Source organism: Gracilinanus agilis, chromosome 5 (genome assembly GCF_016433145.1).
Source record: "Gracilinanus agilis isolate LMUSP501 chromosome 5, AgileGrace, whole genome shotgun sequence".
Lineage (NCBI taxonomy): Eukaryota > Metazoa > Chordata > Mammalia > Didelphimorphia > Didelphidae > Gracilinanus > Gracilinanus agilis.
Window position 1 is genome coordinate 87,006,873 of NC_058134.1, and position 26,685 is coordinate 87,033,557.

General features: G+C 34.7%; 2 protein-coding genes across 3 annotated transcripts in view; both read left to right on the plus strand.

Annotated features, from left to right (window-relative positions):
- Positions 1-4,942, plus strand: part of ESYT2 (extended synaptotagmin 2) — a 110,135-nt gene extending 105,193 nt beyond the window's left edge. For both annotated transcript variants that reach the window (XM_044679647.1, XM_044679648.1), the window contains 3 exons: positions 665-770; positions 1,654-1,703; positions 1,812-4,942. In XM_044679647.1, the coding sequence (XP_044535582.1) occupies positions 665-770; positions 1,654-1,703; positions 1,812-1,857 (202 nt within the window). In that variant the 3' untranslated portion in view covers positions 1,858-4,942. The remainder of the gene's footprint in view (positions 1-664; positions 771-1,653; positions 1,704-1,811) is intronic.
- A 4,780-nt stretch (positions 4,943-9,722) lies between these two features.
- The window catches only part of NCAPG2 (non-SMC condensin II complex subunit G2), a 111,817-nt gene continuing 94,854 nt past the window's right edge, over positions 9,723-26,685 (plus strand). Inside the window, exons 1-4 of the mRNA XM_044677788.1 lie at positions 9,723-9,806; positions 19,353-19,460; positions 25,390-25,578; positions 26,419-26,533. Of these exons, the coding sequence (XP_044533723.1) occupies positions 19,383-19,460; positions 25,390-25,578; positions 26,419-26,533 (382 nt within the window). The 5' untranslated portion in view covers positions 9,723-9,806; positions 19,353-19,382. The remainder of the gene's footprint in view (positions 9,807-19,352; positions 19,461-25,389; positions 25,579-26,418; positions 26,534-26,685) is intronic.

A 26,685-nucleotide genomic window follows, 5' to 3' on the forward strand; every position in this document is an offset into this window, starting at 1 on the left:
TTTGTATTTTTTTAAAAATATGCATTAGTGATGTCAATTTATGTTAATTTTCATCTATAATTTAGCCATCTGATTCATATTAATAATATTCCTTTTAAATATTGTCTTTTAAAAAATGACAAAACTTAGATGTTACGCAGATATCATTTTGCAGCTATCAGTGGCTTTGTTTTTCCCCATCACCACGATGTATTTTGGAGATAGTGTCCCTTCTGTGAAGTCTATTTCACTTCTTCTCTACTATAAAATTATTTCTGGGCATGGCAAGACTAGGATTTTAAAAAAACTAAAATCGCTTAAGAGACATTTTTAAAGTATCCTAGGATTTGGTGTTACAGTGAATATCACTTCTTCCAAAATGACAGGCCCTTTCCCTTAACAGTTAGAAATAGAAATGTTTGCTGCCATCGTATTTCTCATGAAGCCATGAACAGAATTTTTGTCTTATTTACAATGCCATGGCAACCACTCATTTGTGTCTGCTAGTTAAAACTAGGTCTGTAAGTTTCTATTTATGGACAGTGAAATAAAAATGCCTAGCAGGCAAGTTAAAAAAGAGAGATAAAATTTGGAAAGGCTTTTCATGTTGAAATGTCAAGGTTTAAGGTTTTTTTCCCCTATGGTAAAATTAGGGAGATGCAAATAACAGCTTTATCCTTGTTAGCTTTGATTTCAGTGTTTCATTACCAGAAGTGCAAAGGAGAACCCTGGATGTAGCTGTCAAGAACAGTGGTGGCTTCTTGTCCAAAGACAAAGGGCTTCTGGGCAAAGTAAGTTTTTTAGAGGAAACCAACATTGTAAAGTGTTTCTTTTTTCTAAAAACTCATCAAAAAAGATTATTTAAAGATGTCTGCCACCAAGTAAATGATGGTCTTAGAGGCATAACAAGCCTGATATTTGGTCAGTTCTCTATGAGAAAGAAAAGACTGGGCTGTACAACAATATTCTGCAGCCCTTAGAATACCTGTTTACTACTAAGGATGAATGCAATACATCTTTTACCCCTTCTCCATGTTCCTGTTTCTGGCTGGGTTTTCTTAATGATATTGTAAACTTTGGGAAATGGCAGGAGGGGTGAAATTTGTTTTTTTTAATAGTAAATGAATAAAAAGATGAATTTAGGAGAATGTCGAAATTGATGAAGAAGTGACATTTTCGTATGTCTCATTGATGGTAATAGGTTATTTGTGTAAATATAATAATATAGTTATAAATTTCACTAAGACTCTTGGGATACCTTATGTAAGCTTATGACCATATGCCATGAATGGCGACAGTCAATTCTGAATCATTTTAATATAAATGACAAGTTTTTCATTAAGAAAAAGTTTTAAGCCTGAAGTATCTCAAAACTGAAGTAAGACTTTTAGGATACTTTGTAGGTGAACATGAATTCAAGGATGTTGGTTGTAGAAAGAAACTAGTAGAATGTGATTCCCAGGGAGAAAGAAAAAGTGAAGTTAGAGAATAAAAGTGAAAAGGAAAATATGAACAGAAAGAAGAAAACTCTAGACTTGATAGAATTATGATGAATTACGATGAAAAGATAAATGAGAAAGGCATAACGCAGAAATGAAAAACAATAGGGCCTGGTCCCCTATTCCTACAACAATAGTAAGTGAGTTAGCCTTTGAACCATCTTTTTTCTTTCAGTTGTTGGTAGCTCTGGCCTCTGAGGATCTTGCCAAAGGTTGGACCCAGTGGTAAGTGGAATTTGGTGTTTGTGCATGTTTGTTGATTTTTGTCCCATTAACAAAATGTGTCCATTAACTCTAAATATATTTCAATAAACTTTTTATGAATTTTCTCAGGTATGACTTGACAGAAGATGGTACAAGACCACAGGCTGTAAACTAGATCCTCTTTCAAGATGAAGAATTCCTCCTTGCATATTGTACTTGGCCATTCTTTATACACTTTGAATGCATCATTTTCACAGATGTTTCAATATTATTTTTATAGTTTATGTATTTAGTTATTACACACCCCAAAGGTTTTATAAATTTTAACACATTGACATTTTTTGCAGATTTAGCCAGTTTTATTGTTAAATTTCATATTTTAATTTACTCTAATATTTTGCCTATTATTACAATGTGCAATAGGGTGTTAGAAAACATTTGTTATTTGTGTCTTTTAGAAAATGAATATATGATATGCTTTATTACTGCCTTGTTTTGTATATCATCAAGGCGCACTATGCCATGTAAATAGACTATTTTTTATAATCTCTTCATGCTGGTTTGAAGTCAGATGAAAATGGATCAAGGGAATATATATATTTTCTTCAAGTTCATATTAAATTCTTATGAAAAATAATCCTTTTATTTGGCCTTTGCAGCAAAATGGTCTCAGTGACTTATTTTATGGACTTTCTTTTTAAAAAAGAAAAAACTGAAAAGACTATTAAAATTAGCATGTATATTTCTTGCCCATTGTGGCTAGTGAAAATGTACAAAATATTAACATTTTTACGTGAAGTTCTATTATTAAAAAGTCAGGATAATGACTATTATAAGAAAAGTGTTTTTAGTACTAAGAAATATAAAAAGTATTATATTTGAAGAGAGGGTTGTCATGCTCCATAAATCATAGAGTGCAGATCTGGATTTTCTTACATAGAAATGAAGACATATTTACAATATGATATTTTGAATTTATTTTTAGTTGTCTGTTTATTGTAGCTTATTCATGTAATCTAAAACTCAGATATATATTATCTCTTTCCTAAAAGATAAATAAAGCAATTTTCCACATTAGAAATTAGATGTCAAAAACAAATGCTCATAAATTGTATTAATTTTCATTATTTTCAGAGTCTATTAAGGGAAAAAAAAGTATAAACCTAGCATTGAAAAGCTGGGAATGTATGTTGTGAAATGCTGAATTCAAACCTGACCTTTTTCTTGACCCCACTTCAGTGAAGTGAAAAACTTGCTTTTAATGACACAGTTTGTCCTGAGTTTTATATCATGTATCAGACATTATCACCTTTAAACTGAGACATTATTACGTTCTGCTGCTATGTAGAGGTTACCAGCATGACCAAAGGGCATTTAGCAATGCTGCAGAGTTGGTTCTAATAGCAGCTATTGACTATAACACAGAATTTTATGTGGTTGCATTAGTTTGGGTCATGAACTTCATTATATACAAAATTTCTCTTAGAGTCTCTTTTAAAGACTATGAAAGCATATTTCACCCACAGAAGCCCACATATGTGTGAAGGAATATGCTATGCACTTCATACACAAAGAGTATGCACCTAAGTTAAAAATGAAATTTTTTACTCATGTGACACAAATGATTTCTTTACCTATGAGAATATGTTATGGCTATGTAATAAATTCTTTTAAAAACAGCTTTATAATAAACTCACCTCAAGTTTCATCAAAATCAACAACTTATGACAGACAGCTCACATGACCAAACATACCAAAGTGCCTGTTGTGGATATTAGATTCCAGAACTTCCCAGTTTAATTTCACTTTTAGTTAATAAGAAATACTTTGATCACTGAGGTCTGTTTATAGTGGAGTCAGTATCTTTACTCCTCATTTTCACTCTAGTAAAAATGAGAATGCCACAGTGAACTGAAATAATTGTAAGTGTTCATTTCACTGGAAGACCTCATCATGAACAGGCTCCAATGTGGATATGCATCGTGTTGGTGACCATTCCAAAAGAAAGTGTGTTTATATATTCAGTATATATACATATATGTATAATACATGTGTGTATATATGATATATATCTAACAGTCTTTTAGCATGAGAAAAATCTGTTTATTAACCTGTTAAAATCTAGTTGTCTACCCATGATTGACTGAACACCATTTTTTTAAAGTGTGTTCTATTGCTGGACCTCTGTCACACTGAAGGAAGGGAGAAAAATGCAACATTTTTAAATCACAATCATCTAGATTAAAGTTCTGGAACAAAGGAATTTTGTGCATAGTTTTTACTTCTTTATATACATATATTCTCCCCTCTTTTTTTGGACTAAGTGCTACATTAGAATATTTAGGATAGTGAAAACATGGGGAGAAAATATCAAGAGAAAGAAACAAAAGACAAAAGGAAATCAATTTGGCAGTGCTATATCCCCAGAGCCTGATTTCATGAGGCACAGATCCCATTGCTGTTACCTAGGATTGCTGTCACCAAGGAGTTTGAGAATTGACCCTTTCTCTATAGGGTATGAGAATTCTAGTAGCTGTTCTTTACTCTTTTAAAAGAAAAAAGAATGACAGCCTCAGGTGAATGTTGTAGCCTCATAAAAACAATGGTAAGATTGGGGGGAAATAAGGGGTGATCTAAGTATGAAATATCAGAAAAGATAGATTGAGATGATCATGAAGAGTAAATTGTTAGAACCATATTCTCAATAGTGGAAAAATTCAATGTGTATTGATTCTTAATTTTTGATACATGTGTTAAGTGAGAAAAGAGGACTTAACACTTTTCCTTTTGAGCCAAACAGGAAAAAAAAATCTTAAATGAGTTTCAAACAGCAATTCTGGTTAGTTTGTACATGTGAATTGTATATCCTGTGCCTTAAAGTATAAAGTGCAAAAGTATTGTTTTCATGTTTCAAAAAATTAAAGGAAAAAAAAATTTTTGCTGTACATATCACCATTTATATTTTATGCTATGAAAATTTCTACAAAAATGCTCTGTTTTGGTTAGAAGGGCTTTAAAAATAAATTTTTAAAAACATCAGTGAAAGTGTACTCCAAATGTGATTCTGTGTTGGCTACACTTTTAATTTGGACTAAATAAAGTTGTTCTTTTTGTTACAATTCCTTCTATTTCAGAGTTGCAGAATTCTGTAAAATTGCAAATCAATGAAGGGGGACTTTTTATTTTAGGTTATCCTTTTTTGCTTATGTAATTTACATGACAATGCATGTATTTATTCAATAAACAGTTCATATGGTGGATGTTTTTTGACTTTTCTTTTCTCTAATCTTTGTCCTAAAATGCAATTTTAGGATTAGTCCAAATGACTTAAAAGAATGGTTGTTTTGTTACACTGTGCATTTTTTTCAAATTATTTTGTTTTTGCAACTACATGAAAAAATAATTTGAACTGCTTCCCCCTTTTCCTGATTTGGTCCCTTTTTACCTGGCTTTAAACCAAATATTTTGAAGTTGAGTAGGTAACCAGGAAGCAATTGCCAGGCTTCTCAGTGAGTATAGGGTAGATGGGATTCAAAGATTGAAGAAAACTAAATGGAAAATTAGAACTTTAAATTAAAACATAACTAGTGATGAGGTTAAAGAGTTCAGTTCACTGCAATTATTTGGAAACCACTATACCAAGAATACTTAAGATCCAGTTTAGGCAGCTGCCTCCTTGACTCTTGTTTAGAAACTGAGAATGATGTGACTAGATAAGTGAACCTGAACCCCTTACTATGGAAATAATTCATCTTTTCTTATTACTTAGCATATCAGTTAACTCCAGGACTATCTGCTCTCCATATTTGTTCTCCTAAAGACAATAGAATTAAAAGTCTAGCATACTTGAAATAATATTGTCATAACACTCAAAATGTTTTTGCTTCTTCCTGCCCTCAGAGAAGGAGTTGTTGAAGAAAGGTGGTTATCATAAGGGAATATAATTTAGCCATTTTTAGCCATTCCAGTTTTTCCTAAATATTAAGTTTGATTAGTAAAGATTATGAATTAGAATTCAGGGTATCTAATTTAAGGATTAAATCACCAAATGAGAATCAATTAAAATGTTCACATAAATGCTAGTCAGCCTTTAAGAAGAAAACTATTGAAGTAATATTTAAGTATCTAGAATATTTAATATAATTCTCTTAATCTCTACCCCTTAATACCAGGCATAATGGATTTATAATTTTTCTAAGTTACTAGAAACCTGAAAATACATCGAGTAACCAATTTCATTCAATTCATTTGAAAACTACCAACCATCTATTTGTAGATTATCCACAATGTTCTCATTTCTAGGTTTATTAGTTTCCAGGCAAAATTTTTCACAATAAAGATTAGTCCAATTAAAATTTTATTAGGATAGCAAATCTAAAAGAATGGGAATCAGTTTTAAAAGAAAGTTACCCGTGGGTTCAGAAGAGTCTTGGGTATAAATCTTATCTTTGGTACTGTCTCTACTTGATCACAGACAAGTCACTTAACATCTCTGACCTAAGAAAGTTTATCTTTTTTATGAGGTTTAGAATAATATGCCTTAAAGTGCTTTCTCAACATCTGGTATTATTAGAATGGGGTAGAAAGCTGAATTTCCTATGTGATGTATTTGTCATAACATCATAGGGACTAAAGGTAAAAAAGTCTTTTAAGAGATTTGGTCTGGGCCCTCCCTATAGGCAAGTAAGATTGTATTGTTGTCTGATGCCTCTCGAGTATAAGTAACTGTCCAAATACCACACATATGCTCAGTAATACAGCAAGATCTATCATCTAAGTACCTGACCTTTTAGTGCAAAAGTCTTTCCGTCATATCCTACAAAACCTAATTAAGGGAATTAGAAATGTTTGCTAATTTCAATTCAAGCAATATTGTCTTCCCTCACTTCAGTCCATCTTACATTCAGCAAGTTTCATTGATATATTTGACAATTTGTTTTGCCTGACAATGAATGTTTGTTCCAAAGTGTTTTTTTTAGTTAGAGTATAGGGGGAAAGGAGATAAAATAAGTTAAATTTTTTTTTTCAGAAAAACCCAATTTTAAAAGGTTTACTGATGTCTTTTCCTTTTACATTTCAGCCATTTCTAAATATATCCACTTGATCTCTTTTTTCTCTTGGGCCTTCCCTAGTTACAGTAACAAAAACATATAGTAAACTTTTCCAATATTATATGCAACATTTTGCTTTGAATGTACCCTTCCCAAGAAAAGTATGCTTTATTAATATGTTCTCTGGTTTTCCAATTACGGAAGAATTTTGTTTGCTTTTTGAAGTTACTTTCATTTATAGTATTGTAGTTACTTGTGCTTATTTTTCTTCTGATTCTACCTAATTTGTTTCTATTTGTTACAAAATTTCCCATAATTTTGTAAATCCTACATTTCAGAATTTCATACTGTACAATAATATTAAACAGTTCATTTAAACTTTCTCTAATTGGTGAGCATCCCCTTGCTTTCTCTTTGGATCTTTCCATTTCTGGCTTTGGAATGCCTCATAGTTGGGTCATTGAGTCAAAGGCTAGGAAGAGTTGTCATATTTCTGGAATAATTTCAAGATATTTCACATGACATTTGGATCATTTCACTGTAAGGAGGTTATTATTTTCTTTTGACCCTATCATTCATATTATCATCCTATATCACACTTATTTTCACAGACAAAATCCTAGGGGGAAAAAACTACTTTTCTTACTTTTATTTCCTCTCTTTTAATCTGCCTTCTCACATCATCATTCACCTGAAACTTATATCTCCAAAGTTATAAATTGCTAAATCCCGTGACCTTTTCTCAACATGTATTTAGAACTAAGTCCCAAATAAGACCATCTCTAATACAAATAAGATCCCTTCCCACACCGTATAATTCATACCCCCCTGCTTTTTCCAGTTTAGTTCCTTTTAGTGGTCATTACTGTTGCTAAAATAGGGTAAGTCATTCAAGGCATGTTCCTTTGAAAGTTCATAATTGTAATTTGCGTAGCTATCATCAGGGGGCTGTAGTGGCTTGAGTAATGGAGCTTAGCCTTTGCAGTATACTATTTCCCATTTGAGCATGCCCAAGGCCTTTAAAAATAAATGTACATGGGGGGCAGCTAGGTTGCTCAGTGGATTGAGAGTCAGGCCTAGAGACGGGAGGTCCTAGGTTCAAATCTGGCCTCAGACACTTCCCAGCTGTGTGACCCTGGGCAAGTCACTTGACCCCCATTGCCCACCCTTACCACTCTTCCACCTAGGAGCCAATACACAGTACTGACTCCAAGATGGAAGGTAAGGGTTTAAAAAAAATGTACATGATAAATCATTTATACTTTTTTAAAAGAAATTTAACTCTGTATGATATATACATATAATATCTAAAAATTTGGCACCTTTAAATAAATGAAGAAATGCAAGAAATAAGTGGGAAAATTCCATAGAACTTATTACCATCACTTAATGTTAACTTTAATGATTAGTTATTGACTAATAATCTGTAATCTTGGGGTTTAACTATATATCAGCTTTAGAACAACTTGCCTAATTTTGCTAAAGTAATATAAGTGAACAGAGCAAGAACAAAAAGAAAATGGAGTGCTCTGATCAAACTTGTTCCCTCAAAAGAGAGAAGATGCAATTCCCTCTTTGTCAAGGTGGGGGCCATTCCGGCTCTTTGTAGTGGTAAAAAACAAAAATTCCTCAATTGAGGAATGGCTCGACAAATTGTGGTATCTGATGGTGATGGAATACTATTGTGCTGAAAGGAATAATGAACTGGAGGAATTCCATGTGAACTGAAAAGACCTCCAGAAATTGATGCAGAGGGAAAGGAACAGAACCAGGACCACATTATACACAGAGATGGATACACTGTGGTACAATCGAACATAATGGACTTCTCTACTAGCAGCAATGCAATAATCCATGACAATTCCAGGACAATTCTGAGGAACTTATGAGAAAGAATGCTATCCACATCCAGAGAAAGAACTATGGGAGCAGAAACACAGAAGAAAAACATATGATTGATCACATGGTTTGATGGGGATATGATTGGGGATTTGACTTTAAATGATCATCAATGATACATGTAAAATCCAGTGGAATAGCTTGTTGGCTCCAGGAGAGGGGGAGGGAGGAGGGAAGGGAAAAAACATGAATCATGTAACCATGGAAAAATATTCTAAAGTAATTAATTAAATAGATATAATAATAAAATAAAATATAAACACTTCTTATTTCTTCTCTTCCTTAAACTTCTCTTGCAATCCAAAGTACTGGTTATTAAAGCTGGTTATCTAGTATGTACCTAATTAAAAAAAGAGGTGGGGGCTATTGACTTGGAGTATTGAATATAATATCTGACTTGTTTAATGGGTCCGTTAAATTTTTTTTAATTACAAATATTTTATTTAGATTTTGTATAAAGAAACAATTCAAGGTTCTCAAGAGATAGGTAAGATGACAGGTTGCTGAAGATGGGAAGTGGCAATGCCAGCCTAGGATCTGAAATGGTTGGAGAAACAGAAAGACACTAGATTTTTAACTCCTGGGTTTAAAGGTCCATTTGGTACTCAAGTGTTTAGCCTAGTCTTTCCTGTAAACACCGGATCTTTCTGGTCTGAATACCTTTGGGATCCAGGTTACCCTCCAGGTGTGTTTGGAGAGAGGGTAGGCATCTTCAAATAAATGAATTATAAAAGCCTCTGCTGCCACCTGTAGGGCCAGGAGAGCCTGTGCTTGCCAATAATAATCCACTCCTCAAGTAAACTGAAGACTTATTTCTCTAACTAGTCGACAAAGGGTGCCTTCCTGATCCACAGATTTGTGCTTTTCTGTAGCATGTGGATCTACCAAAGAATTCACAGACTGGATCCATCTAGGTACCATCCGGGCATGTGGTACCTGTGGGGGTGAGGCGGGGGAGGGGTTGAGTGGAGGGGTGTATGGGAAGGTTGGGGTGGGGGTGGAGCAGGCGCAGGCGCGGGGCTGAGTTTGTTTCGAGGGGGCGATTCTGTGGGGTGTATTTGCAACGAACTGGCTTCATGGCCCTGCCTGTGGTCGGGAAGGTGCTGGGCAGTCCAGAAGAAGGGAGGTGGTCAGAGGAGGGAAGCCCAGCCAGGGGAGGCTGAAGAAGGGCGAGGTGAGGTGTGCTTGGACTCAATCTCTCTCCAGACCTCTTATCACAGGCTGCATCTAGGAATTACTGCTCTTCTGATTGCAATTTCAGGTTGGTTAATTTGGGGAAATCATCCCTAGGCTGTCTCCTGGCTGTCCCTCACCCATCTCTTTTTCATTTTTTGTTACAAAAGCTAGCTCTCTGGGGAGGGGTGAAGGGAGAAAATATTTGAAAATGTGATTAAAGAAAAATATTGATAAAGTTACTTAAGGAAATGATGAAAAAACTTTAAAAATGTATTAACTGGCCAGTTATAATAAATTTCGGGAAGAATATTTGAAGACCCATGAAGGTCAGCAACCTTTTTGACCGTGAGAGCCATAAACGCCTGCGGAAGGAGAAGGATGGAGGCGGAAGGCAACTGAAGGCCCCCCTGTGGCACATCTTGGGGCTCTACCTGACTGGCCTGTGGGGAGGTGGAGGCAGATATGGCTCGAGAGCCAACGTTGCGGACCCCTGATGTAGAGCATGTAATACCATATTAGCCCAAATATAGTGCTATTGGGTCCCAGATTCAGAGACCCTCAGCTAGAATATCCCCAGGCACATTCTTCTTCCCTAATTTAGGGCAGGTTTTGTATTCTATATCCATAGAAACCGCTAAAGGCCACTGTATTCCCGAGGACTGCCTGTGGACCCTTGTAGGGCTAGGGTCGTATCGGGGTACCCCCGGCGAACCCTGTTGCTTACATGGTGCGACCTTTTTCCTCCCCAATACGTACCTTTGAAAGGCACATTCACCCTATATTCGGGCACTTCCAGCTTTGAAACCATAAGTTGTGTATTGTGCACCTCAGTATCCGTAAAAAACATGGCTATCCTGAGGCAGATGGGAATGGGAAATAGCGACCAATTGCGGTTTGTTTTGATATACCGTCAAATGTCACCCTTAATACTAAAGGCGCCAAATTAGTGTTGATTAAAACTACTGGAAATGAGAAAATTGAAATGACTGTGATGCTGACAGAAGAAAAGGGACTCCTTTTATCTATCTGTCTGTCTGTCAGTCTATAGGCATAATTTTAAGGCGTAAAACTTTACGTAAGGAAAAGAAAAGGAATGGGTGAATGAAGAACCTGCATTAGATTGGTTGAATGTGGTCTGGAGTAGGCATCTGGGTGTGTTACTGCTACAGAAAGGAATATGCATACAGTGAAGTTTCAAGGGTCACCTGAATGAAAATGTAAGGAATGATGTCACAATTACAAGTGTTAGCTGTAGATAATTAGCAATTCAAAGATCATTTGGGGAAAGAATATAACAAGTGGATGTTGGCCAGAAGCCATAAATTTATTCCAGCAGGAAAAATAAAGAAACCATTGGTCACTGTTAGGGAACTGCATCAAAACCACTTGGGACAAAATCTCCACGGAGTCCATTGTGCTTGAATTTAAAAAATGTTGTATATCAAACAGTATGGATGTTAGTGAAGATGGTGTTTTGTGGGAAGAAGAGGTTGATGCTAATGAATCCATTGATGTTTCCACTTCTGGAGATTAGGAAATAAGAGAAAGGAGACAGAGATTAAATATTGGAAGGTAGTTTCTCACAGGTACCTATTAAAAAGTAATTACTTTTTAAAAAAAATATTTTATCTTTTAGAAAAATTTTCCATGGTTCCATGATTCATGTTTTTACTTTCCCCTTCACCTCCCCTTCAGCCCCCCCCACAATAGCCAACACGCATTTCTACTGGTTTTAACATGTGTCATCAATCAAGACTTATTTATATATTATTGATAGTTGCATTGGTGTCATCCTTTCGAGTCTATATCCCCAATCATGTCTGCATCAACTCTTGTGTTCAAGCGGTTGTTTTTCTTCTATGTTTCCACTCCTGTAGTTCTTCCTCTGAATGTGGGTATCGTTCTTTTCCATAAATCCCTCAGAATTGTCCTGGGTCATTGCATTGCTGCTAGTATAGAAGTCCATTACATTCGATTGTACCACAATGTATTGGTCTCTGTGTACAATGTTCTCCTGGTTCTGCTCCTTTCACTGCATCAATTCCTGGAGGTCATTTCAGTTCACTTGGAATTCCTCCAGTTTATTATTCTTTTAAGCACAATAGTATTCCATCACCAGCATATACCACAATTTGTTCAGCCATTCCGCGATTGAAGGGCATACCCTCGTTTTCCAGTTTTTTGCCACCACAAAAAGCTCAGCTATAAATATTTTTGTACAAGCCTTAAAAAGTAATATACTTTTAATAAAAATGTTGGCATTAAAGTTTCTTTAACTTGTTTTGAGGACCTTGCAAAAACTTCTAATATAAAGTGCCTGCATTATTCATGAATTCAGAGAAGGTTGTAATTTAAAATTGGCATATATGGGGCTGAAATTTAGATTCATGGAGAGGGGCAATTGCCATTGGTTTAGTAGCAGACTCTTGTAGTCGTTTTTCAGCTCTATCGCTTACAACAGAGTCAGTCAAGGAGTCTAGTCTCTTACTAAACATGTCCATATTCTTTTTAAATATGTCCAATAAACTATTACTCTCTTCCTGTTTCTCTTTATGGTTGTTAAAGACATAAACAGCAGTTCTCCTTAACTCATCAAGGTCCATTTCGGGCCATGTAGGGCAATTTGTTTTAAAATGATCTACAATCTCTTTACAAGAGTTATGGACAAATTGCTCCTTTATTTGCCTTACATCCTTTTCAACAGAAAGGTCAAGTTCCATGTATCTATTTCCCATTTCAATGAGCCTGTCCATGAATTGGGAGGGTGTCTCATCATCAGATTGTGTAATGCTTTTAAATTTGGGCCAGGTCTGAGGTTTCTCAGCACATGCTCTCATTGCTCTTAGAAGGGCACCCCTAGCAAGATGTAAGTCTGAGTAGTCTTTGCGATCATTATACTGCCAGTTAGGATCTTCAGATGGCCAGTGTACTGCATTACGTCCTCGGGATGTGTTAGCATAGGCGAGAATTTTAGTCCTCTCCCGTTCTGTTAGGAGAGTCCGGAGCAATTTTTCTGTGTCTTTATATGTGGGCTCATAATCATAGAAAATATCCTCAAATTTTTTTATTACTGTTAAAGGTTCTTCCGTGAAGGACGGGCAATTTTCTTTGAAATCTTTTATGTCCTGGCTTGTGAAAGGCTTATATTGTTTCAATGTGACCACATCCCCATCGGGTGCTATTGTGGACACTTCCCGTAAGGGAAAAAGGCCTGCACAGGAATCATTTACTGACTGTGGATAGGCATATATGTACATGTCTTTTCTAGCAGTTTTTTTAAACTTTGGTTTAGAATATTCTGAGTTGAGACATTTGTACAATGTAAAATGCCATAGGAAAGACATTTGTTTATGTCTGTTTCTCAAAGAAGCTGGGTCTTTACTTTCTAAACAACACTTAGAAACTCCACATTTTGACATCTAAACAGATCATAATCTGTTTCTTTCAGATAATGGGTAGCTATTCTACTTTTTTTAAGGTAAGAGGAACCACTACCCATAATATCTTAGGGTTTGTCTAAAATCAAAGTATTAGTATTATCCTGAGGAGTCATTAGCCTGTGTATACTTTTTAACAAGAACAACTAACATGAAATGATAAAGTAAATCTCTAATTTTTCATTCCTGACCAAATGACAAATGACCAACTTTCAATACAGATATTCATAATCATATGATTAAAGCACTGGCTAATAATAATATATCTGACATTGCATAGGACATTGCCTTTTAAAATGTAAATCTATTACAGCAAATGGTAGCCAATTACACAGCTTTACTTTTATTTTAAAAATCTCCAAGAGCAGATCTGTTCCTAAAGCTACAAACCAAACTGATCCTCAGGAGAGGAGCTATCCAGGATAGAGTAGCCAACAGAAATATTATTAAAGAATATCTAACATTTACATAGCATTTATAATTTTCCAGATACTGTTCTAAGCATTTTTCAATAATCATCTTATTTGATGCTCATGACAACCCAGGCAGGTAGGCACTATTATCCCTATTTTACAGATGAGGGAATTGAGGCAAATAAAGGTTAAGTGATTTGTCCAAGATCACACAGCTAATAAGTGTCTGGGGCTGGATTTGGACTCAGGTGTTCCTGATTCTGGGCCTAGTTATCTAATCAATTACACCAATAATCCTGGTATAGATACATATATAATATTATACATTATTATATAATAATGTATAATATATAAATACAAATCTAGACATTATCTTTTATTTGTCAGATTATATGAGAATAACTAGATGGAATAATTTGTGTACTGTCAGTGCTATAAAAAATAGGCATTAATAGCAGAAAAGTTGTAAGTGAATTTTTATTATAAATTATGGAATTTGTATTATTTTTTCAAAGTGCATCATTTTGATCCAACTTCATATAAAATTAGGGCAGTGAAGGAGTCAGTGAAGAGACAAATCACTAATATAGATGTGTAGTACCCTTCTGGTGACCAGCTTGCAAGACAGGCTCCTCAACTCTCAGAATGAGTCCCCATCAGACAGCTGGCTACTGCTCAATGTCATCTTTGAGTCCAACTTGTAAAACTCTGGATCATTAGTATATATGTATGTGTGTATGTGTGTATGTATACATGTTTATGCACACTTAAGTGTATAACCTGTTTACCTTTAATATAGAATTTTTAAATATATATAACATATATACATATATATTATAAACATCTATATGTTTACTTTTAATAGCCAGAACAAACAAATTGATAAAAGGAAAGGCATTTAATGAAATGAACAGTGAAAAAAGTGGCAATAAAACATCTTTCCCCTAAATCTGCTGTATTCTCTTCCCCCAAATATTCCCAGCCTCAGAACAGAGAGTGCTGCAGAAAGAAGATTAAGTAGAGGTACAAATAAGAAAGATCATCCATACATCGAATGCTGTATATATATGTACAGTTTGCATAATGTATCACCCATTAGAACATGAAGTCTTGGAGGGCAAAGAACATCTTTTTGTATTTCTTTGTATCCCCAGAGCTCAGTGCAGTGCTTGGCTAATAGGAAACATTTAATAGATATTTGATAATGAACTGACTACACAGATTTGATTAGACCACTTCTTTGCTTAAAAATCTTCAATGTGGATAAAACAAATTCAGACAATCAGAAGAAAAAGCTGTAGATCTGGAGAAAATATTTGTATCAGATATCACTGATAAGAGTGTGTAAGTATAACCTCAAAATGTACAGGGAACTGGAACAAAGTTATAACACCAAGAGTCCATGTTGCAGTAGACAATGGGAAAAGTTAAATACGATTTTAAAAAGATTGCAAAGTGGTCATATGAAAATATATGCGCTCCCCAATCCGACACCACATTTTCCTGCCTCCATGATTCCATGAGTCCAAAGTTGTGCATGGGCAGAGGGGCCAAACACTCAGCAAACAATAATCTTCAGCCTCCCTCCTTAGATCTGCTGACCTCTGTTTCTGATGCCTTCTAAGAACTCTGTCCTTTCCTAGAAAGGAAATGGCCAATGCATACTTGCCCCCTAATCTTACTATAAGCACTCAGTCATTAAAACTGAAGACATCTTCAGGGCAATAAATTGCTATATAAATGCTATTATGATGTTTATAAATTTTTATAAATTCTTTACATAACTTGGAAATGAGAAAATTCTTGTAAACATTTCCCCCCAATTCTGCTTATTTTCTAATTTTAGATGGCATTCATTTTGTTTGTCCAAAAAATGTTTAATTTTATGTAATCAAAATTGTCCATCTGTCCATTTGAGATCCTTTGCACCCTATTTCAAGAATTGTTTTATCCATTGATACAGAAATTACTTCTTTGCTCTTTTTTTCTAGCACTGTTAAATAAGAAAAGTTATAATGAAAATACTTGCCTTTCTCAGGATCTTACTGGAAAGACCTCTAGCTTATCTCCATTATATATATTGCTAGTTCTTTTTTTTAGATATTGTCTACTGTACCAGAAAAAGATTTGTACAGAAATGGATGTTGTATCTTGTCAAGAGCTTTTCTTTCATCTTTACCAAAAATGTGCAAACCCAGAGTAGCATAAAGTTTATTTAATCCAAAACCCAAGTTACTGGGTAAGGATTCATCATTCAATAAAAATTGTTGAGAAAAGTGGAAAGCAACCTGGTCAAAATTAGGTGTAGACACACACCTCACTTCATACTTCAAGATAACTGTCAAATGGATACATGACTTAAATATGAACATAATTCAGTGAATTTGATTTTTTTGGTTATTAATTTGGCTGATTATGTTGATAGTTTTCCTAATATTGAACCAAACTTGTAATCATGCTATATAAAACCTACCTGCTCATCGCAGTGCAATCTTTTGATGTACTGCTATAGTCTTTTTGTAAATATTTTTTAAGGCTTTTGCCTTGCTATTACTGGGCAAGACTAGTCAGTTCTGTGAGTGTGGCTAGGGTGACTAATAGTAGAAAAGAAAGAACCATCAGAAGTCATTATTTTCTTTAAAAAGTTAGTTTATAAGTAAACATTACTTAAAGCAATACATTCAACTGAAATTTAGGGACTTTTTTTCATTTACTATAGTGCTCTCTATTAGCTAGCAGAAAAATAAATATTTTACATATAAGTCAATTTGTTGGCTAAAAAAGTTAATTTCTACTTTCAGAAAGAAAAGTTATGAAAATTTTCTATTTTCTACAAGATATTTGCATGAGGAAACATTCACTATTTTTTATTAAATCGAAAAAGAGAAGTATATTTTAAAAGGAACCAAATTTAAGACTGGTGCTAATATTTCAAGCCTTTGTTCAACAAAAAATGTCCAAGTTTATGTATATTGTTTTATTTCTTTCAAATTGTAAAACCCAAATAAAAATGTTTTATATTCAACAAGATAAAATAAATTTGTAGTCTTGTAGATAATATTAAGATCTCATGGGATTACTTGTAATGCTTACAGAATGCCCTACATATTAATGTTTTGCACCTTTATTTTTAGTTTTCACAATTATAGTACAATTTTTAAAATCATTAAACACTTTTTAAAATTTGGAACTTGTTTGGGCAAAAATTAAAGAAATGTTGATAAGTCTATTACTCTGGGAGTTCACAAAAGGAATTCGTGGAACAAAACACATAAATCACCTTTCTAAGTTAAAATTTGTTTAATGTTATTCTCCCCTCTCCATTAATCCCCTTAAATCTGTGATATCAATGTGGGCAACTCCAAGTATAACTCCCTCCACTGTGAGAAAAAGATGTCCTGACACTTGGCCCAATTCACATGTAAGAAGCATAATTTGAAACCGGGTTTTCCAGACTCTAAACTCGGTTCGGTGGTCTCCATAATCTCTTTCAGTCACTATGCTGGCTTGGTGTTTTTTTGTTGTTGTTGTGGTTGTTATTCCATCCGAGTTGGGGCAGAGCAGTCAGGTTTTCCTCCGGGAATCACCGTAACCAGGTGGCCCACAAAGCAGAGTTCACCACCACAGAGTAGACCGGAAACCGGAAAAGCGGTGCCCAGGGCGCGCGCGGCTCACCATAACTTCTTATATCCCGCGAGAATTTAGTGACAGCTGAAGGGTGGGGCCGCCTCTATGTCCCTGGTTACAGTAACTACAAAACACCCCCTCCCTAATGCGGAGGAGAGGTGGAGGGCTTTATTTTCGCTCAGAAGGGCATTCTTCCACTTGGTAAAGAAATGTCTTCTCTCGGCTCTCGCGAGAATAGAGCTTTCCCTCAACCCCCTCCGCCCTCGAAAGTGAGGCTACGGCTGCGCGGTGACGACTCACTGGCGGATTTGTTTGAAATTTTCTCCCGCCTATCTGAGTCTCAGACTGGGGCAAGACGAGGTGAACCGAGTCTGAGATCCCTGAGGAAACTTTCTGGCCTGCTGACTTAGAGGAGATGGTCTGGAGAGGCGACTTTCAACCTTCAGGTAGGATGAGGTAAAGGGGTTTCGGGGTTTAGGGGCGAGGGCCGTCTTGTAGCACCACTAGTGCCCGGATCCGTCTCAGTCCTATACCCTGACTCAAGCCCTAGGGTCTCTACTTTGGGGAAGTAGGAGCCCCCCCTTCAGGAAGTGTTACCTCATTGATAGCCCTCATCCCTGCTCAGGTTTATAACCTCCCACAGGCATCTTCCTGCCCTTTCCTTGTTCCCCAGTGCAGGGAAATCCGGAGAGGCCTTCACCAGAGGGTTTTAATTCATCGGGTTGAGTTCTATGTGTGGGAACCCTAATTTCTTCCCTTACCGGTTTACCTAGGGTGCTTCCCTCTCCGAAAAATCTCCTGATTTGACTCCCTTTTCTTGAAACTTGGCCGAATACTATTGATGCCTGTTAGGCTTTGTAAAAATGAAATTCTTCATGATTACAGTTTGTCATATTAGAAACTGAGTGGTCACCCCTTTTATGTCAGTCTCAGGAAACAGTGCTTTAAAATAGGTATTGTTCTCTTTGAGGACTATAAGACCCCGGATTTAAACCAGGAATTATGGATATCCATCATATAATAATACTGTGTAACTGACCAAAAGTTTTACAGTGGTTTTAGAGAAGACAAACCTCACCACAATTCAACCAATTTTTCTCCAAACGTTGACTTATTTGGACATTTCTGGAGAGTATTCTTGTGCTGGGATTGGTGTTTAGTTGCAATAGAAATGAAACCAAAGGGACTTTGATTAAGCTAGGAGACATTTACTTTTTTGTTCAAAATAAAAATGTTTTCTCTTTCCCATCTCCCAATCCCCTCCTCCCATGGGAAAAAGAGAAATAAAGCTCTTGGTTTTACATAATTTAGTATTCATTCATATATTCATAGTCAGAACAAATTCCTGCATTTTCTATGTCCAAAAATGTCTCACTCTTCTTCTCTGTCAGGAGGTAGGCAGCTTGCTTCATCTTTTGATCCTTTGAAATCAAGTTGGTTATTGCCTTGATTAGAGTCCTTAAGTCTTTGAAAATTGCTTGTCTTTTACAGTGTTGTTCTTATATAAGTTGTGCTTCAGGAGTCCTTTTAATATGAGAGGGACTAATTTGGTTAAAACAATTATTAGAAACATTTTGGATATATGTAACTATGCCCTTTCATTGTATTTTGTTTTTGTATCTATTATATATGACAGAGATGCTCTAATTACCATCCATTTAAGATTGCACCTCAGATCTTCCTTTCCTTTTTTCCTAATGCCTTGGGTTCTCTAAAAAACTTAACTTTTCATTGCTCCTGTGTACAGAAATATATTTGTCCACAATGTGGACCCTATGTACAGTGACTTCCTTCTACTTTACTATTGTCATTGTTGTGTGTGCTCGAGAAATCCCCTAGCATTCTATTCCATATTTTACATGCCAATGTGGAAAAAAACTTGTAAATTTCATTAAAATCTTCAAGAATGATATTAGGGAAATTATTTTTCATTTATTTTGATGCCCCTTTCCTTCCTGAGAAGATGTATTTTAAGGAGATTTATGTCTCTTTTTCAGTTTTAGACTAACTTTCTTCCAAATCTTTTCACATGCAAGTTAAAATTTAATTTTATGTGCTTGCTTCTAGAGTCACAAAATAAATAACACGTGAAAGATCATGGAAAAGCGAAAGACATTTTTACAAGCTGTATCAAAGGAATTTGTTGAAGACTTTTTGCAATTTGTTCAACTTGATGTAAGTACTGTGTATTCTATATTTTTACTAATTTTCACTACAAATATCATAAATCACTTTTAGTAGAAACATTGACTGTCAATTCTAACAATGATTGAGAACCTGAAGTCCATCTATAATTTATGATCAACTGATTTGCCTGAGCTTGGGATCTCTTAAGTCTATAAAGGAATGTATGAAAAAGCATTTATTAACTAGCTATTATACTAGGTGAGTATATACAAAAGTGAGACAGTAGCTATTTTCAGAGAACTTATGTTTTATTGGAGGTAGTCAACACATATACGGAAGTGGTGGCTAGTGAAGGGATCATAGAATCAGAGATTTAGGACTGGAAAGGAACTTACTGACCATTGAATCCAACATTTTCATTTTATAGATAAGGAAACTAAGGCATGGAAAGATTAATAGTCACACAGCTACCAAATGTCAGGGGCAGATATAAACTCAAATCTTCCTGATTCTTAATCTACTAGACATGATGTCTCTAAGCACTAGGGAGGGTTCAAGGGTAGGGTGCCCTTGGTTTAAATTCAGATTTTAAACTTATTCCTTATCTGTTGAAGTCTTAGAAAAATTTTCTTTGCCCATTTGCTCATAGAACTGTCTATCCTTTTCTACATCCTTCTAGATTTCCCATCTTAGATCTCAAACATATTTTTTTAAACATAGTAGTTTTTAGTAAACTTTAAACAATAAGTTTATAACTGAAAAGCTAAAACATGCATTTATAGTTAAAAATGTTCAAGAGCTCATCAGTTATTATTTCCCATTCTATAGTCTTTATCCATTCACCTCTATAATGCATACTTAGTCTTAATAATGGTTGATCAGGTGTGATGAATGCATCATCCACACTGAAGTTCTGTAAGCTAAAGGTCTAAATTGCCAGTTACAATCTGGATCCTTAGTTAAAACAAACCCAGAGCCTCCTAACCACTGAATTTAGCTGTAATTGCAAACTAAACACAGATGACTGCTAGACCTTTATGCCAATAAACCAGGGTTATGGAAGTAAAATATGAAAATTATCTTCAAACATTTGAAGGGCTTTAAGATGCAAGAAGACTTAGACTTGTTCTGTTTGGGCCCAGAGGGTAGACTAGAAGCAATGAATAGAAGTTTTTAAGAGGCAAATTTTGGCTTGATGTAGGAAAAAACTTTAACAGAGTTCTCCAAAGCTGTAATGGGTTATCTTTGGAAGTATGTAGTTGGTCCCTTCTCATTGTAATATCCTAATCAGAAATTGGTTGAGCACTACTTGTTGGACATGTGACAGTGGGAGTTCTTTTTTGAATATGGTTTGGATGAGTTGGATAATGAGGTCTCTTCCCCATTTAAGGTTCTGTGATTGTATAAAGAAGAGCTTTATGCTAGATGCTAGTTACTTCTGAAGTTTCAGAGAATGGTTTGGGGATTTTGATCCTGAAGTTGTAAGATTACAAATTTAAAGCTTAAAGAGACCTTAAAATTTAATTGGTACAACTTACGCATTTTATAGATGAAGAAAAAGGTTGTGAAAGGGGAAGTAATTTGCTCAGGTCATGCCCATGAGTCAGATAGATGTTAAGGCAAGACTTAGAAAAAAATTTTTTTATCAAAATTTCATTGATATTTTTTGTTTACACATTGCCTAAATTTTTCTTTTTTATCATCTCTCTCCCAGCCAGAAAATCATCCTTTATAATACTTAAAAAAAAAATGAAAACAGGGGGCAGCTGGGTAGCTCAGTGGATTGAGAGCCAGGCCTAGAGACGGGAGGTCCTAGGTTCAAATCCGGCCTCAGACACTTCCCAGCTGTGTGACCCTGGGCAAGTCACTTGACCCCCATTGCCTACCCTTACCACTCTTCCACCTATGAGTCAATACACAGAAGTTAAGGGTTAAAAAAAATAAAAATAAAAACAGGAGATAAAAATAAACAAAACCTGTCAATAAATATATCAAAATATTTGACAGTCCATGTGGTGTTCTGTACTTGTGGATCTTATATTTCAGTCAGATTTTCTATTTAGCTCTGGTTAAAAATCTTTTATTTCATTAAATGTCCATTTTTTCTCACTCAATACTGCTGGATAAGTTATTCTTGGTTATAATCCTAGCTCCTTTGCTTTCTAGGATATCATATTCCAAATCCTTTCTACCTTTAACATAGAAATTGTGGAATCTCATGTGATCCTGACTATAGCTCCATGGTATTTGAATTGTTTCTTTCTAGCTTTTTACAATATTTTCTTCCTGACCTGAAGCTTCTGGAATTTGGCTATCATATTCCTGGGAGTTTTCATTTTGGTATCTCTTTCATCAGGAGCTCAGTGTATTCTTTTAATTTCTATTTTACCTTCAGGTTCTAGGCTATCAGGGTAGTTATCTTTGATAATTTCTTGAAAAATGATAGCTAGACTCTTTTGATCTTGGTTTTTAGGTATTCTAAAAGTTTTTTTAAAAACTCTAACTTCTATTTTAGAATCAATACAAGTACCAGTTCCAAGGCAGAAGAGTTGTAGGGGCTAGGCAATTGGGATTAAGTGATTTGCCCAAGGTCACAGAAATAGGAAGTAGTTGAGGCTAGATTTGAATTTAGGTCCCACCAGCTTAAGCCTGGCATTCTATCCATTTAGCTACCTAGCTGCCCTCATCTAATAATTCTTAAATTATCTTTCTTGAATCAGTTTTCTAGATCAGTTGTTTTTCATATATCCTTCCCTTTTTTTTTTTTTCGTTCTTTTGATCTTGTTTTCAGGGAGTCATTAGCTTCCAGTTTTCCTAATTCTAATTTTTATGGAATTATTTTCCTCAGTGAGCTATTGTACCTTTCCATTTGCCTAATTCTGTTTTTAAGGTTTTATTTTCTTCAATATCTTTTTTGTCCTTTTTTACCAAGCTTTTGACTCTCTTTTCATAATTTTTTTCTTCCATTCTCATTTTTCCCAATTTTCTCACTAAGTTTCTTATTTTATTTTAAAAATCCTCTGGAATTTTTCCAGGAATTTTTGTTGGGCTTATATCCAATTTACATTTTTCTTTGAGGCTCTGCTTCTAGTGACTTTAACATTATTGTTTTTCTCTTGGTTTATGTCTTGATCTTTCCTATCACCATAGTAAGGTGTTATGATCAGGTTCTTTTTTTATTGCTTGCTCATTTTCTAGTCTTTTTTTTAAACTTTTAACTTCATGTTTAAGTTGGACTCTGTCCCTCAGGGCAGAAATAACATTGTCCCAAGCTTCAGCCTTTTGTGCTACTATTTCCAAAGCTAACTCTGGAGGTCTGTAAGTTTTGGGTGTTTCCAAAGTGGTATGATTCAAGGAAATCTGCTTTCCTAAACTGAGTAGTTTGAAAGGGAATTTTTGAGAAAGTGGCTGAGCGCTTTTCCATACTGCCATCTTGGCTTCTCTGAGTCCAAGTAAAAAAATAATTTTATATCTTTATAGTTGATCTTAGAATTGATACTAAGTATTAGTTTAAGGCAGGAGGGTGGTAAGAGCTAGACAAATGGGTTTAAGTATGCAGGGTCACACAACTAGGAAATATCTGAGACCAGGTTTGAACCCAGATCCTCCTGACTTCATGCCTGTGTCTGTATCCACTGAGACGCCTAGCTGTTTCCACTGCTTTTTTTTTTAATACTTATGTCTATTTGTAATTTTTTATTTTATGTCAAATTTTAGACTCTTTCTATTTTCAAAAATTGACAATTAAAGATACATTCTGATATGCCTTTGAAGCAGAAAATTACTCATTTCAAATTCTAGAACATGACACTGTAACAAATAAAAGGTGGTTTAGAGGTGTAAAAAGGGGAAACAGATTATGGTTGGACTGGATATTAATATTTAAAGGTGTGGTCGGCAAAATTGAATTATCCAGTTCTAAAATAAAAGACCCAAGTCAATATGACTCTTATGGTGGTTTATTTGCAATTTGGGAAGAGTGAAGGTAGGGAAAGAGAGAGACAGATAGACAGACAGACTGACTGACTGACTGACTGATTGACTGACTCTGACCTGGTCCGGAGGCCTGAACCAGGCAAGGCTTCAGGGGCCCCAGCAGAGGGGGCACAGAGGTTAATTAAACAAGGCTTCTAGCCATGAGGCCTCCTCTAAGAAGAGAGGCCTCTTTTGAGGCTAAGGCCTCCGGAAATGCCAAGGAAAAGAAATAGGGAGTCAGCCTAACTTATCCATGTGACATTCAAAAGGAAGCAGTCTGAGGTCTCACCCAAGCTCCTTCAGAGCCAGGTTCAAAAGGCAAAAATCTCCCTCACAGGAAGTTACCATATTTAAAAGATAGTTCGTTTTGTCACTTCCTGTGTCCACCCTCCAGTTCTATGTGGACAAATGACAATCTCAACCTTGTTTTTGATTTGTCACTTACTAGCACATGTGGCTCATAGACCTCCCTCTTCCCCACTTAATTCTAAGTTGGGTGGGGTGACATATTTCTGATAGCTGAAGTCTAACGAATGAATGAATAAGGGTGAGCTAATTCCATTTACACAGAGCCTTAGCACCAGATTTTTAAGCATTTATTAATAAAAAGAGAGAAAAAGTGATAAAGAGAAGAGGTTATTTCAGGCTGACTAGAACTGTTACTTCATTTTGCTCACTAAAATCTGGTAGGCTGAGGAATATGAACATTTTAGTGATTTTTCTTAAACAACTCCATATTGTTTTCCAGAAAGGTCAGACCAGTTCACTGCTTTTATATTAGTGCATTTGTCTTCCCATAGCCCCTCCCATTTTGAATTTGTCCATCGTTGCTACTTTGAGGTGAGGAGAAACCTCAAGTTTATTTTAATTTGCATTTTTCTCATTGTTAGTGATTTGGAGCATTCTTTTATAATGCTTGATGATAGTTTGAAGTTTTACTTAAAAGTATTTAACTCACTCACCACTTAACTATTGGAGAAGGTTTATCTTTTTTGACAGACTTTTAAGAAATTGTAAAATAGAAAAAATGTTCATTTTTTTGATTCTTTCTGGGCTAATTCAGTCTTCGAGACTTTTTAATATACATATTAATTTTAAAATAAATACTACACATTGGTGTTTTAGTAATATTTGAAAACTTATCTGACAATAATAATATTAACTCATTTTAAATGCTTTAAGCTTTGCAAAGACTTATTCAGTTATCTTGTTTGATAATAACTTTTTGAGGTAGATGCTATTATTGTTCCAGGTTTATAAATAATAAAGTGAGCCTCAGGGAGCTTGACTTGTCCAGGGTCACATAAATAGTTCCAGAGTTGGGATTCAAATTCATATCATCCTGACTCCAGTCTATTTGTCATCAACTATGACACATAGACTCTTTCCAAAGTTTATATATGTTATACAGTTTCTGTAAAATGCTGATATTCACTTAATCAGCTTTGCTTTCTGTTTGTTTTTTGATTGGAATTTTGATTTCACTGGCACCCAAAGAAGCTTCCTTTACTAATGCATATTGACACTCTTCAACTTATGACTTTCAAGGATCCTTGGACACTGGCTAGTTTATTGACTCTTCCCCAAAACCCTCAGCAAGTAATGGGAATGATTTCATGAGTCTTAGGCCAGCTCTCTGTATGATGAATTACATAGTTAAAATTTATGAAGTAGAAGTGGGAGGGAATAAGTATTTTATATAAGTTATTAAAAGTAGGACAAAAATGTTTTTTGAGTCTTACTTATTGGGATTATTCTCTTAGAGTACACTAGTATAAATTTTTGTTAACAAAATTTTAACCTTACTGCTACTTACTTATCTTTTGACTTTTCCCACACAGAGAATATTTTTTGAAAGCTATAGCCAAGAGTATATTGTTTATTTTGGTTACAGGTATTAAAGGTTATCAAAACTTGCAATCATTGTTCTTTGAAAAAAATTATAGAAAGTAAGAGTGCTGTTTTCTTTTTTAAAAAATATGTAATTCTGATAACTTTACAGAGAGATGTCTTTGACCCTTTCAACTTGAATGAATTATTAGAGGAATTACCAAGGAAACAGAAAGAAGAATTATGGGAAAGGCTAAAGAATTTATTAACAGATGTGCTGCTAGAGACCCCAGTGGATCAGTGGCAGAGGCATGAAATGGAGTGTGAAGATCATATGGAAATAGAAAATGGCCCAGACATGGTAGTATTTACTTTTAAAAAATTTAATGTCTTCTATTAACTGAACTAAAATACTTGGAAAATATATAGGACTAAAAATCTGAGATCCTACAGATTGAATATATATTCCTTATGATATGCTAGAATTAGTTGTCTTTTAAAAAAATTATTATCATGCAAAACACACTTCCATATTGGTCATTGTTATACGAGCACCCTCATACAAAACCAAAAGCCCAAAATAAAACTGTAAATACACATAATATGAAAGCTATTGTACTTTGATCCACATTTATCCTACTCAGTAGTTCTTTCTCTGGGGGGTGGACAGCATTCCCCATCATAAGTCTTTCAGTATTGTCCCAGATCATTGCATTGCTGAGAGTAGCCAAGTAAATCATCATACAATATTGCTGTTACCATGTACAATGTTCTTTCAGTTCTCCTTATTTCAATCTGCATCAGTTCATGCAGGTCTTTCTAGCTTTTTAAAAATCATCTTGCTTAATATTTTTATAGCATAATATTATTCTATCACCAACATGTACCTCAATGAATAAATTGTCTTTAAATTAACTTGTATTTCAGATTTATTTCAACATTAATAAATTCTTAACTTACTAAAATAATTATTTTATAAAATAATTTTAATAAAATTTATAAATTATAAAAGTATAACATAATTTTTATAAAATTTATAAAATCAATTAAGATGTATATTAAAATAATTGAAATGATTTTGTTTTGTTTTAATTTTAATATTAAATATTAGTTTAATATTTAAAAATAAAGTAATGTTTTAACTCCTTCAAAAGTTGAAGATAATTTTGTGATTTTAATCCTGCTGTTTTTCAATTTACAGAAACAAACCTTTAAAGTCATTTATGCAGTTACATATGTGATTACTATTTCTTTATCTATAATAAATCAAGATGAAAACTACAATGCTCTTCTAGAGTGTGCAATCATATTAAATAGTAAGTTGATTTTTTTTATAATGTGACATTTTTTAAAGGATAGAATCTCCTTTACCATGCCTTCAAAGAAAAGATTTATACCACATTTCCCTATAGGTTATACTGTTCCAAATTTATTATGTTTGAATTAATGAAGTTCAGCTACATATAAA